Source organism: Lampris incognitus, chromosome 1 (assembly GCF_029633865.1).
Source record: "Lampris incognitus isolate fLamInc1 chromosome 1, fLamInc1.hap2, whole genome shotgun sequence".
Classification (NCBI taxonomy): Eukaryota; Metazoa; Chordata; class Actinopteri; order Lampriformes; family Lampridae; genus Lampris; species Lampris incognitus.
Genome location: NC_079211.1, coordinates 103,442,603 through 103,457,332, shown reverse-complemented (window position 1 = coordinate 103,457,332; position 14,730 = coordinate 103,442,603). Strand labels below are relative to the sequence as shown.

Here is a 14,730-nt window from a genome sequence, read left to right as displayed (position 1 = left end):
GCAGCTGGACTTGGTCTGACTAGCTTGGTCTAGGCAGAAAGGCACGAACTGAGGAAGCCTCTTGGATGAGAGGCGAATTGTCTTTGTGGATATATACCAAGTCCAGTTGCACTTGATTCAATTCCTTTGGATACTGCATTATTGTGTGTAAAATGTGCTATGTAAATAAAGTGAGCCTGTTTGAGTTGCCAGGTTTCAATTTACAGCATGAAACGACGTCCTCTCCTACACCAAGAGGAAAAGTGAATGGCACATCTTGGTCCAAGTTATCCCTCCGGACCTTTCCTGACCATTCTAGGGAAAAGGGCCACAGTGTCTATCTTACCCTGTCGTACGTATAGGAAATGTCCATGGAGGTGATGCCCAGGTAATGCACAAAGGCTGCATAATCACTCCCTGCACCTGACAGGAATCCCACCCTGAAAAAAAAGAAAGGGGCAAAAGCATATTTTAGTTTTGCATTGATGTATTTTGATACACAATAATGAAACAGATTGAAATCCAGGCACATGGTGTGCCCAACATTCACACGAGCACATCCACAGTTTAGTGGCAAGGTGGCTTGGTTAGCACCGTTGCCTTCACAGTGAGAGGGTCCTGGGTGGGATCACAGCCTTCCTGTGCCAAGTGTGAATAATGTCCTTGTGTTAGTATGGATTTCGAGTACTCTGGTTTCCTTCCATGGTGCAGAGACATGCAAATTCAGTGAATTGGTACACGCAAATTTTTATTGTTAGACTCTGCAAAGACACCATATACATTCCCTGATCTCTTCTCTACTTCCCTGATCACTTGGTATTCCTCGGTACAGAGATACTCTTAGATACTGCCTTTCTCTTCTAGATATTTCTAGACACTCATAATCTTACTGATTTTAGAAGCTCATGATATTTTACTTGTGTTTTTCTGTATAAGCATCCCACCACTTTAAACTCATACGTGTGAATACTTGCTGACTGAGAAAACTTGGGATTGATTTCATCTGCTTGGTGTTTCCATGGATATGACTGAGAATGTGCTTATTTGCATCCTGCCATGGACTGGAGCTCATCCAAGATAGGCTTCAACTCCCTGCGACCCTGAACCCTGAATTGGATCATTAAATCAAGGTCCGCAATGAAAAGGAACGGATAAATGTCCGCAATGTAAATTGTCTGAGAACACAGACGATAGGGCCTTTTTTACCAGTCCCCAAATCTCTGCATTTTCTATTACAGTTATTTTTAAAAAAAGAAACTTCCTAAATGAAAGGTGAAAGGCTATTTAGCAGACTGTGGCTGATTACAGATTTATAATCATCACAACTGAAAAACAGCAAAAAAGTTTATTGTATATTTTTCATGTCTGTTGTTGTTACGCTCAGGTTTGTTGAACCTACGGGCCGGCTGGGTTTAATTTTGTTCTTTTTCCACTTTGATTTAATATGAAAATTTGTCAGAGAATATACGCTCTTGGGTATCCGGATAGCATAGCGGTCTATTCCATTTCCAACCAACATTCGCCGGTTTGAATCCACATGTTATCTCCGGCTTGGTCGGGCGTCCCTACAGACACAATTGGCCGTGTCTGCGGGTGGGAAGCCGGATGTGGGTATGTGTCCTGGTCGCTGCACTAGCGCCCCCTGTGGTCAGTCAGGGCGCCTGTTTGGGGGGGGAGGACTGCGGTAGGGGAGAATAGTGTGATCGTCCCACCTGCTACATCCCCCTGGCAAAACTCCTCACTGTCAGGTGAAAAGCAGCGGCTGGCGACTCCACATGTATCAGAGGAGGCATGTGGTAGTCTGCAGCCCTCCCTGGCTCGGCTGAGGGGTTGGAGTAGTGACCGGGACGGCTTGGAAGAGTGGGGTAATTGGCTGGATACAATTGGGGAGAAAAGGGGAAAAAATAGAACATATGCTCTTTTTCCCCATCTGCACCCGGTTTTCCATTAACCCAATTACATGCCTCCAACACTGGGAGCTGCCCACTGCAGCCATCAAAGCAGTTTGAGGAACCAGTAAACTTCTGGCCACATGCACTCTTGCTGTACAGGTGCTCTCAAACATAGGATCAGGAGGAACCTTGTGGGAGGTTAAGGAGGTTGATAATCAGAAAACCAACAATCTTTTTATGATATAAAATAACTAAATATTTCTCATTTATCATGTTTTATTTGAGGCGTTGAATTGGCCAGCTCCAGTTACAGGAGCCACCAGCCTCATCCCCCTAAACCAGGGGTGCACAACTCCAGGCCTCAAGGGCCGCAGTGTCTACAGTTATTTGTTGAAACCATGCACCACACCACCTGTTTTAACTAATTCCTTTCCCTCCTTGGTCCAAGAGGTGAGCTAATTAGTTAAATCAGGTGGTGTAGTGCATGGTTGGAACAAATACCCACAGACACTGTGGCCATCGAGGCCTGGAGCTGGGCACCCCTGCCCTAAACTCTACACTGTTGCGTGTACGACAGATCACAGAGATTGGACTTGGTGCGGATTAAAGCTTCTTCTATGCCATGCTATAACAGAAATGTTAAACTGTTAACTAATACCTGGGAATTGGTCCATGTGCTGGGCTAGTTCTGTTGGAGTATCGGATCCAGTTGTCATAAACTGATGTAGAAACCAATCCGGGTGCTTTGACCTAGATGGAAAACAGACTTTTTACTGGCAACGTCACAGGAAGACACGGGCAATGTCAAGTGTGGCATGGTGGCCCAGTGGTTAGCGCTGTCGCCTCACAGCAAGAAGGTCCTGGGTTCGAACCCCGAGGTTGTCCAACCTTGGGGGTTATCCCAGGTCGTCCTCTGTGTGGAGTTTGCATGTTCCCCCATTGGCTGCGGTGGGTTTTCTCCGGGTGCTCGGGTTTCCCCCACCATCAAAAGAAACATGCATGTTAAGGTTTATGCTCCTGTCTCTGCCCCTGACCAAGGCAATGGGACAAGAACTGGAGTTGGTCCCCGGATGCTGCACGGCAGCTGCCCACTGCTCTTAGCTACACCGCTAGGATGGGTTAAATGCAGAGAAAGAATTTCCCCCACGGGAATTAATAAAGTAGTAATAATAAATAAATAAATAAACAAGTTTCTTTGTTATAGCTGTGAGGTGATTTTAGACAGTTATGTTACCCCAAAAACATTTGTTCAATATCAAATATCAAATGTTGATAAGATAAGATAAGTGAAAGTGGGTTTTAATCTGACATCATGATTGTTCAAGCCTCACCTGTTTGGCAGCTTTGAAAATTACGCTTTGTGCTGAAGGCATTGCTGAGGCTCTCAGGGTGGCATTGGCTATAGAATAAAACACACTTCAGTGTGCAGAACTGGAGTCAGTGCTGGTGTATAAAATTACCCGTCACAAGCCCTTAGTTTCAGTAAGAAACTAACTACAACCTACAGACATAACAATTCCTGAAGTCCCTCTTCATGCATTACCTTTCATTTATCTCTATCTTGATACCACTCATTTTTTATCAAATGTTGTGCATTTACAGCACAGCTGTACACAAACTCTAGTGTCTTTCAACCCGGTAATGCTGGACCATTCTGTCTAAGTCCAAGTCTCGGTCTAAGTCTCGGTGGCAGGAGAACAAAACCTCTCAGTTGTTTCTCTTTTGGGATAGAGCCAAATTCACAGCAGCTCTTGAGCAAGCGTGTAATTCTTTCACCGTCTATTCCCACTTAATCCAATTCAGCATCGTAGGGGGCTGGAGTCTATCCCAGCATGCACTGGGAGGAAGGTGGTGAGACACTCTGGACTTGTTGCCAGGGGCCTGCATACACAATGTCTCACACTCATAGTCTTTATTCATTTGGACAATTTATGCATGCCTTCGGATTGTGATGGGAAGCCGAAGTACCAAAGGGGAGCCTACATAACAAAGGAGAGCATGTCAGCTTCAGACAGAAGGGCCGAGACAAAACCCAGGATCGTTTTGCTGGGAGGCAACTCAAGATGGGCGTGCAAATCATGAAAATACTGGACCGACCAGACTGGTTAAAAAAAAAAATCAACCATGGCTAGAGGGTTAAAGCTGTCTCCCACCCAACCCTCTGTACAAATGAACTGAGAGAGAGAGAGAGAGAGAGAGAGAGAGAGGGAGGGAGGGAGGGAGGGAGGGAGGGAGAGGATCAGCCAGCCTTTCAGTTTGCAGAGCTCTGCGTGAGATGGTGTTTTCGGCACCTGACATTGCTCAACTTGCAAGTTCTAAACCACAATAACCAAAGTTGTCTATGAGATTCAAACCTGTGACCAACCAGTTACAAACCAGATTTGCGTCTCTAACTAACATCTCTACTATTTAATAGAGATTTAGTTTTGGACTTTTGACTGGGATATAGAGAAGGAGGTTCTCCTTACCAAATACTGATATGTCCACATTGATGTAAGCGACAGTGCGTTCGCTGAGTTTGGCGTAGTATTGCTGAAGAAAAGTAAAGAGACAGAATAGCATAATATTCATGAAAAAAAATCTATTCTAAGTCATTTAGAAATGCATTGAATGTGGATGTGTCAAACATGGATGAAAGTTTACCTCAGTATACTCCGCAGACCCAATCAGGCCAAACTCCTCTGCTCCCCAGCTGGCAAAGACGATGGACCTTCGAGGCCTCCATTTCCCTGCCACACAGAAGGACCGCAAGAGCTGTGCCTCTCTCAAAACGTCAAGCGAGTTTTACATGGACTTTGAAAGTCGACAGATTTCTTTCTCTTTTTTTTTTGGAGAAAATATTTATTTCATAATAAGAAATTGTTGGTCTTTCAATGACAGGTTAGCTTTTCTTAATATTTTGAGTGAAAGCTCAAGAGGATAAACAGCAAATACATTTTTCCCAGAGCCACTTTTGCTCATATTGGTCAAAGGTGCCAGTATTTGTGGAGGGAGTCGACAGATTTCGAACAATCGGCGTGTGTGCTGGGCGTCAACAAAAACATCCAGGGGAGGAACTCAAAAGGGTTGACAAGACTGATGACATGCGGCATGTGTTATTGCCTGTTCTCCTGTGCTCCTGCCATTGCATAACACCTACAGCGGTTGGGAAGGGTGTAGGCTACACGTGGAGTGGCCGACCGCTTCTTTTGACCTGCCACCTGTTTCTCTGTCAAAACACAACGTGAGTTGATGCTTCGGCTGTTTTCCCCCACAGCCACCCGCAGCTGTTCCAGGGACCACCTGTAGGAGTCGCTAGTTGCAGTGGCGGGGCGTGTTTTCTCTTCCAGCTCCCCGTCAAGGAAGATTACCAACTATGTTCCTTGTTGATGCTGGGGCTCGAACCGTGAGCCTCAGCACTGGGACAGTAATGGATAGCTTAACATCAGAAGAAAACACATATTTATACAGTAGCACTGAGATCACGCTGCTCTGTGTTAAACATGTGCCTGGTTTGGACTGCTTTTATTACATTTCTGCTCGTGCCGTTTTCTTCTTTCCATCCACTTGTTTCTGTTTTTATTCTACTCGGCTTTGTTGAGCGCGCTGTGATGCTCTCCGTGTGACTAAGCTATGTACACTGACTTGAACTGACAAGTCCTCACCCTGTCTGACCATGCGGCCCAACACCCTGGTTATCTCCAGCATGACTGACGTCCCACTGCTTGGGTCAATGGCGCCGTGGACCCAGCTGTCTCTATGGTTACCGTAGATCACATACCTGTCTATGGACACAGACATACACACACACACACACACACACCGTGTGTTCTCATACTTAACATGCTAAAAAATGCAATAACACAGGCTCGAAATGGTAGCTAAATGTTTGGTCATCATCAGTATCATGGCAGCCGTGTCCCACCCGGTTCAACGCCGCCTCTGATGACCCCCATCACGTTGGAGGAGTTCTTCAGTTCCCTGCGGTTATCAACGTCCAGTTTGACATCACTAGAGCGGAGAGGTTTAAATTCAGACACCCCCGGAGATAAAAGGTAGCCTGCCTGCTTTGCCAGAGGGCAGAGGAGGCCCTGGCCAGCTGGTCCACAGGGCCCACTGGTCCCTGATAAAACCGGTTCTCTAAACGTGGGTGATGGAGCACATGCTGAAGGAAGCTTACATATAGAAAGTGGGAGATATCTTTCGTGGATGTAGGCTTGCTGAGAAACATGCATGATATTTTACACAGGAGTGGAGGTCGTACCGTATGGTTATCCTGCCTCGAGCTTTTCCCGTTTTCCATCTATTTTTACTGTCTAATGTCTCTGTTCACATTTTATTGTTTCATCTGTTTTGCTGCTCTTGTTTTTTTTTTGGGATTTTTTTCTCCCCTTTTTCTCCCCAGGTGTCTCCAGCCAAAGTACCCCACTCTTCTGAGTCTTCCCGGTCGCTGCTCCACCCCCTCTACCGGTCAGGGGAGGGCTGCAGACTACCACATGCCTCCTCCGATACATGTGGAGTAGCCAGCTGCTTCTTTTCACCTGACAGTTATCCTCTTTCAATGTTGTATTATGTAAATTGTGTGAACACAACATCCATTGCACGCTGTCCGTCTTGGGAGAGAGATCCCTCCTCTGTTGCTCTCCCTGAGGTTGTTTCTTATTTTTTCTCCCTGTTAAAGGTTTTTTTTAGGGAGTTGTTCCTTATCCGATGAGGGGGTCTAAGGAGCCCACTGAGGCAAATTTGTAATGTGTGATATTGGGCTATACAAATAAAATTGATTTGGTTTGACAGTGAGGAGTTTCACCAGGGGGACGTAGCGCATGGGAGAATGGCGCTATTTCCCCCAGTTCCCTCTCTCCCCCGAACAGGTGCCCTAGCCAACCAGACGAGGCGCTAGTGCAGCAACCAGAACACAGCCACATCCGGCTTCCCACCCGCAGACGCGGCCAATTGTGTCTGTAGGGACGCCCGATCAAGCCAGAGGTAACACGGGGATTCGAACGGGCGATCCCTGTGTTGGTAGGCAACAGGATAGACCGCTACACTACCTGGATGCCCCATAACTTGTTTGCTTTTTACCTTGTTTACAATGTTGAAGAGTTTTCGTCGCAAACAAAAAAAAAAAAAGATAAAAGGGAGGGGTCATGGAAAAAAAATCAGTGAGCCCTTAAGGATTAGAAGAAGCTGAAAACACACTACAGGCTCGATGAATAGTGGCCTGACTGTCAAGGCTGGACAGGTTTCTATGCTGAAGATGCACAAAGTGATACGGAAGTCCTTACTGGACTATATATGCTTAAACCTTCACCTCACAAGGGTTTTAGGACCCAAGGGATATATGGTAGAAATGATCTCCACCCTGAGAAGTGTGGCCCCATTCAGGATGACGTTGAATACTATCTATCTCTCTCCCCCTGATGTATCATATTGGCTTAAACATTATTCTTGTGGCAGTAATGTTCAAATGCCGTGACATTGTTCCCTGTCACCGAAGGCGATATACTCGCATGAAGGTCTTTGTGACCATTAATAGCCCAATGAAATGTCAACACCTCCTGTGTCATTACTCCAACACTACAGATGCTCCACATGCCAAGAGGGAGATAAGCCATTCTTGGAAAATTGTGTCTGTGAGGGAGTGCTATTCTTGGAAAAACAAGGCTGTTCATGGCTTGACTGTGTTTTATTGTATTCTATAATTTTGCTGCTTGTGGTGCTCTGTTTGAGAACATGAACCATTAGATGCAGCCTACAGTTCTGGACTCAAAGGATTTAACTGTTGATAGCTACAATGCACATCACTGTCTCCTATATGACTATGTTGGCTGGATCTCTGCTTGTGGCAGGATCATTACTACTACCTATTTATTCATGAGGCACTTAAAAACACATGTTATATTTCATTATTACTGAAATGTATGCACTCAACACACCCAGCCATAGGATTGTCTCACACTGTAAGTTCGCATTGTTCATTCTGAATTAGGAAAGTTTGCCTTTCGCTTTAGTGCTCCACATTACAACATATCACAATGCACCCTGGAATGAAACATAGTATTCAGGCAATTTCGGGATCTAACTGCACCTGATTCTATAGCTGATCTGTCTCTGGGACCTGAATTCTACATACTCAGGTGACAAACCCTGCCTTAAAATGAATAGATAAAAGCCAGAAATTCTTGCTATAACCACGTTAATCCGTTAAAGGAGAGTAAATGTATTTAGTTTACGAGATTTGAGACCTGTTTTTGAAACCAGATGTGGGTTGGAATCCTGGTCCTCCAAAGTTGTAGGTGCAGTTGAACGCTCCCTGCCATGAGGGGGGCGCGGCCTTGCCACCCAGCTTGCTGTGATGACCAGTCAAGAAGAACAGAGTTGCTTGCTGACCAATCATGTATTTTTTACATCATTATTCAACAAACAGCGTTGGCCTGTCACGAACCAGATTAATACGTATGCATCCTCAAATCCAATCGGTTGAGTTGGAATCAGAGGGATCCCTGTAATGTTCTCAACTGGAATTCTGTAGGTTGCCTCTGTGAAATAAACAAAAGAAAATGAACACATGAATAACGTCTTTGCTGTTCATTGTTAATTATGTTTGTTTGCAGAAATCAGCAACTACTGTTGAAATTATATTGTAGCGAATTTGGGGGGGGGGCAGTCTGGGAGACTGTCGCCACAGCCAGGACGCGAACCCGTGTCTCCCACTCCGCAAGCGACAACGCTAACCAGTCGACTAAAGGGTCCGACCCGTTAGCCAAGGGCTAACGTGTCTGCTTATTCGTGTACATTACAATATACAGTGCATCCGGAAAGTAGTCACACCCCTTCACTTTACCCACATTTTGTTGTGTTACAGCCTTATTCCAAAATGGATTAAATTCCTTTTTTTTCTCATCAGTCTACACACAATACCCCATAATGACCAAGTGAAAAAAAGTTTGCAAAAATTTTTGCAAATTTATTAAAAATCAAAAACTGAAATATTGCATGTACATAAGTATTCACACCCTTTGCTATGACATTCAAAATTGAGCTCAGGTTCATCCTGTTTCCACTGATCATCCTTGAGATGTTTCTACATCTTGATTGGAGTCCACCGTAGTAAATTCAATTGATTGGACATGATTTGGAAAGGCACACACCTGTCTATATAAGGTCCCACTGTTGACAGTGCATGTCAGAGCAGAAACCAAGCCATGAAGTCAAAGGAATTGTCTGTGGACCTCCGAGACAGGATTGTATCGAGGCACAGATCTGGGGAAGGGTACAAAAAAAATTCTACAGCTTTGAAGGTCCCGAAGAGCACAGTGGTCTCCATCATTCGTAAATGGAAGAAGTTTGGATCCACCAGGACTCTTCCTAGAGCTGGCCGCCCAGCCAAACTGAGCAATCGGGGGAGAAGGGCCTTGGTCAGGGAGGTGACCAAGAACCCGATGGTCACTCTGACAGAGCTCCAGCGTTCCTCTGTGGAGATGGGAGAACCTTCCAGAAGGACAACCATCTCTGCAGCATTCCACCAATCAGGCCTTTATGGTAGAGTGGCCAGACGGAAGCCTCTGCTCAGTAAAAGGCACATGACAGCCCGCTGTATGAGGATGAGTACCCTCATCCTCATACTTGTGGAAATAACTTGATATGTACAACTTGAAACTTTTCACCTCTTCGCTGGTAGGTGCACGTGAAAGTTTGTCAGCAATTCTGTGCATGTCATTGACATTTATCCATTGTAAATCTTGCAGGCATTGCGAAAAATATGCCATTGTCAATAGCACACGCCAACAAACAGGAAACTGGTATGACAGCTTTAGTAGAAACCGGATGTCAGTGGACTACAGTTATGCACAGAGTCCATAGTCTAGGCAATATATTCATTTTAATGGATTCAATCCCTGAGCTGAGACTAAGGAAAGGAATTAGTTTCCATCATGTTATGTCTTCCTTAATTTTTTTATTTATAGGCAAATAATTGCGTTCTGATAATTTTGCCAAATCTTTTGGCATACTGATCCCCAAATATTTGAAAGACTCTGTTTGCCATGTCAAGGGGTATCTACTTTCAGTTTCTCCTGGTGGGCTATAGTTTCAAGAAAGTACTTGGGTTTTATCTATGCTGATCTTGTATCCTGATAATTGACCATATTGTTCAAAGGACTGCATCAATTTAGGTAAAGAGGATGTTGGTTGCCTTAGATAGATCAGGCTAATTTATGCTCTGTCCCTTTAATGATAATTCCCCTGATATCTTAATTTTGTCTGATGTATTGAGCTAATGGTTCCAAATAAAATGTAAAGAGTAGTAGTGGCCATGCGCAACCTTGTCTCAAGCCCCTTTCTAGGGTAAAATTATTTTAAAAATATCCATTAATTTTAATCTTAGCTGTGGGATTGTCATATAGCGCCTGTATAGTTTTAATAACTGTGTCATGTAGACCAAATCTTTGTAGAAATCTGTAAAGAAAATCCCAGTGAACTGAGTCAAAGGCCTTTTTAGCATCCACGCTTATCACTATTGCTTTAATTTTATTTTTTTCTGTGATCCATAATGTGTAGTGCTCTTCATATAGTGTCTTCTGTTTGGCGTTGTATAAAACCTGTCTGATCATTATGTATCGGTGTGGGTTGGAACTCTCTAATCGTTTGGCCATGATGGAGGTAAATAATTTACAATCTACATTAAGAACAGATATTGGTCTCAATGACCCACATTCCATTTTATGTTTGCCTTCTTTCGGTACAGCTGAGATTACTGCCTCCTTCCAGATGGCATTTGCACCTTTTTTAAAGCCAGTTCAGTGTGGGGAGTATAACAGGAGTTAACTCATTTTTAAATTCTTTATACCACTCTGCCGTATAGCCACCTGTTCCTGCTGACTTGTTTGATTTAAGCCCACTAATTGAAGTTTTTAGTTCACCTTCAGTTATGTCAGCAATCATTGTTCTATTTTGTTCTTCGTTTAAAGTGGGTAACTCTAGGAAATTCAGGTTGGTGTCAATTTGGGTCACACTTCCAGGGGGAAGTGTGACCCAAATTGAAGTGTAACTTTTGGCAGCTTAAAGGACAGCTTAAGTAAAAAAATAAAATTAAAAAAAATCAAACAATTCCTCTCAGGCATGATTCAAAGTGCATCAGTACTTCAGTAAGTTATGCAGTAAAAACAGTCACTTCCAAAATGGCTACCTTCTGTACTGTGTGGTGTAGTGTTGTGGTGTTGCTGCTGGTTACCTTTGGCAGCCAAGTAGGGTGTGAGCATGTCTCCGTAGTGGGTGTTGAAGGAACCTCTTTCCACACTGGAGGGGGGCAGATACCAAGAGTGAGGGTATGTCTCATTGATATCAGACATGAGACCATCGTTGATGTCCAATGGGTCTGTGTACACAAGTACACCGATGACGCCGTACGGTGCTGCATTGATGGCCTGGACTAGGGAAATAAGTGTGCTGTTTGTGGGACACTTTGATTTATTCTTTTTTTTGGGGGGGGGGGGTAAATTTACCTTTATTTGACAAAAAACGTGGAAAGCAACAGGAAAGATAAGTTAGAGAGAGAGAGGAAGACGTGAAACCTTGGCTCTGCATTCAAAACAAGTTTTTTTTTTTACTACTTTATTAATCCCCTTGGGAAAATTCTTTCTCTGCATTTGACCCGTCCTAGCTGTGTAGCTAGGAGCAGTGTGCAGCTGCCGTGCAGCACCCGGGGACCAACCTCAGTTCATCTTGTCATGCCTTGGTCAGGGGCACAGACAGGAGTATTAAACCTAACATGCATGTCTTTTTGATGGTAGGGGAAACGGGAGCACCCGGAGAAAACCCACCACAAACACAGAGAGAACATGCAAACTCCACACAGAGGACAACCTGGGATGACCCCCAAGGTTGGAGAACCTTGAGGTTCGAACCCAGGACGTTCTAGCTGTGAAGCGACAGTGCTAACCACTGGGCCACCGTGCCACCAATTAAAGCCACCCAAACACCTTGTTCAATTTTTTTAGACAATTTAATTTTTTATTTTCAAACCTTTCTTTTATCAAAAAAAGAAGAAAAAAACTGAGCAAACATTGCATTGTTCTTCATGCTGTGAACAACAGACATTCAGACTGAGGAGCTTCCTGATATGACCAGTGTTTAACTGTAGGCTGCTGAGGCACTTTGGGTTTATGCCTTGCTTGAGATGTGGTAGCTGTCAAGATGGCAAGTATTCTTTATTTGATTTACCCACCCAGATCATCTCAGCTTATCAGTTATGTGTTTAAACAAGTAACCTTCACGAAACCAGCATCCTTCTTTTACCCCCTGGTTACCAAAGTCATCTTACCATGTGTACAAAATGGGTGACCCCAGTTGGAGTCAAACCCTTTACCCACTCAGGTCATTGTCCCCTCGGTATATATCAATGTTAATTTGGTCATTTGGTATATGCTTTCATCAAAAGTGACTTACAAGGGAGTCGGTAATTAGTAGAAGGAAATGAGTCTAAGCAACTGGCATAACAGAGCGATACACAGTAATTGTATTATAGCCAAGAATGCATACAAAATCAAGATGTACACGCTAGGAGGCAATAGCACAAAAGGAAAGACTCCAAGTGCTAAGTGCAAAAAAATCAAGTGCAAACACAAATAAAACAGTGAGGCAAGCAAGTGCAAATAGAAAAGGGGTTTAGAGTAGACGCCAGAAAATGGTGTATAACATAATATGGCACAACAGTGGCAGCCAGCGCCAGGTCACAGGTGAATATTACCTGCAACCAGGGTAACCAGGGATCACTATGTACAGAATTACATATTTTGGGAGCTTTTTTGTGATTAATTGCCTCATCTGTGGATATTTATTTAATGTTATGATCATTTACATTTCCAAAAAAGATAAACTTACAAGACTAAACCAAAACTACAACTCAGCTTAAACAATTCTGTCCAGATGCGTGTCATTTTCAGTCAATAACTCATTTCATTTGTATACACACTCACTTTATCAGCTCGTCCTGCTCCACCGTAATGGGTGATGGCGATGGTTCCTCTCAGATCCAGTGTCTGGTTCAATAGTTGGTAGTCATCTGGTTTCCCCTGGTTGGCGTACACTAATTTCCCCTGAAAAAAAAAGTGTTTGGGTCAACACTCTGGCTGGAGCGCTCTTGAATCATATGTATAGCTGCAACGCAAATAATTGACCATGCCCTGGAGTCCATTACAACCATTACAAGGGATTCTCAAACTTTTACAAAGACATTCAAATCCTTTTTGCAGTCAGGCACAGTAGTAAAGTTGTTCATGTCAATTTTGGACTTTATTTGTGTGAACAGCATAGACAGCAAACATTGTGTGACGAGAGAGAAGAAGGAATGCAGAGAAGGTCTTATTCAGAATCAAATCCAGAATGTTGCTTCTGGCCTAGTCCTACATGACACACTCTTATCTGGATGAACCACCGGGGCAACCCACTTCACTGTTTTATTGACCTTTTCTTTATCTATTAATTTTTTTTGGAAGATCCCTCCAGGTTGCAAGCATGACTTATTTTGCAAGAAAAAGCAAACCATTTAGTACAAAGATGAAAAACCCCATTATAACACAGCAGGCTGGGTGATTGTAAATAGGTATTATGTAATAGTGACTGACAAACAGCAGTTGTCAGCATGCCTTGGATCACATCCTTATTGTGTCTCATCTGAGTTGGACAGATAGCTTGATAGATGGATAGCTGTGCTGTATCAGCTTCATTCTCTTCCTAACAGACTCTTATTGCATTCTTAACCTTGTCAACATCCTAACTTTGACTGCTATCTCTACTTGATAAGGCAGTTACAAGTCTTCAGCCTGAGTAATCAATTGGTTGTAAAACTCAAGGCTCTGTTGCGCCAGTAAAAAGAAGAAGACTTGTTTTTATTTAGGCTTTCATGGCCCACTAAACAGAAATATTATCTCATATATCGAACTTTGCTGTTACTCATCACGTCTTGCTTAATTCAACTGAGGTTGATATTTTCATTACCTTATGTAGTTGTTACGTCATATTACTTTTTAGTTGCTTGGTAATCCCATTTAAAATCATTACCACTGCCATTGCATTACATTGCCAGCCACATTTCCCAGACTCCCATTAGAGAAGACATTGGGGAAACTCCTGCCATGACAGAGGTTCAAGATGCTATCAGGAGCCTTAAGAACCACAAGGCCGCTGGTCCAGATAGGATCCCAGCTGAGATCTTAAAGAAAGGTGGAGCAGAGCTCCTGTACCACATCCACGCCCTCCTCCTCCAGGTCTGGGAAAAAGAAGAACTTCCCTCAGAGCTCAGGGATGCTCTAATAGTGGCCATATTCAAGAAAAGGGACAAGGCAGAATGTAGAAACTACAGGGGCCTCTCACTCCTGTCAACAACAGGCAAAGTCCTCGTTCACATCCTCGCAAACCGACTGCTACCGTTGGCTGAAGAAGTATTCCCAGAATCTCAGCGTGGCTTCCACCCATCCAGAGGTACAGCAGACATATTTAAAGCATGCCAACTCCAGGAAAAATGCTATGAACAAAAACAAAGGCAGCCTTTGTACATGGCTTTCGTAGACCTGACAAAGGCCTTTGACTCAATAGATCACCAGGCTTTGTGAAACATACTATCAAGACATGGCTGCCCTGGGTTCAAAACCGGCCCAGGTCCTTCGCTGCATGTCATCCCCTCTCTCTTCCTGTCTCTAACCCCCTTCCACTGCCTTCCCTGTCTCTCTCGACTATCGCTATCTAATAAAGGCAGAAAATGCCAAAAAAATAATCTTTTAAAAAAAAAAGATATGGCTGCCTTGACAAATACATCAGAATATTGAGGCTTCTACATGATGGCATGTCAGTCACAGTGATCAGCAACAGCAGCTCTGAGTCA

The 14,730-nt window shown here is 43.8% G+C and overlaps 1 protein-coding gene across 1 annotated transcript in view; it reads right to left on the bottom strand.

Annotated features, from left to right (window-relative positions):
- naaladl1 (N-acetylated alpha-linked acidic dipeptidase like 1) overlaps positions 1-14,730 on the bottom strand; it is a 49,809-nt gene that overhangs the window by 24,871 nt on the left and 10,208 nt on the right. Inside the window, exons 4-14 of the mRNA XM_056294264.1 lie at positions 12,827-12,946; positions 11,083-11,275; positions 8,296-8,389; positions 8,096-8,200; positions 5,776-5,861; positions 5,516-5,635; positions 4,515-4,600; positions 4,340-4,403; positions 3,203-3,270; positions 2,530-2,621; positions 326-419 (exon numbers count right to left, since the gene is read on the bottom strand). Coding sequence (XP_056150239.1) covers positions 326-419; positions 2,530-2,621; positions 3,203-3,270; positions 4,340-4,403; positions 4,515-4,600; positions 5,516-5,635; positions 5,776-5,861; positions 8,096-8,200; positions 8,296-8,389; positions 11,083-11,275; positions 12,827-12,946 — 1,122 coding nt within the window. The remainder of the gene's footprint in view (positions 1-325; positions 420-2,529; positions 2,622-3,202; positions 3,271-4,339; positions 4,404-4,514; positions 4,601-5,515; positions 5,636-5,775; positions 5,862-8,095; positions 8,201-8,295; positions 8,390-11,082; positions 11,276-12,826; positions 12,947-14,730) is intronic.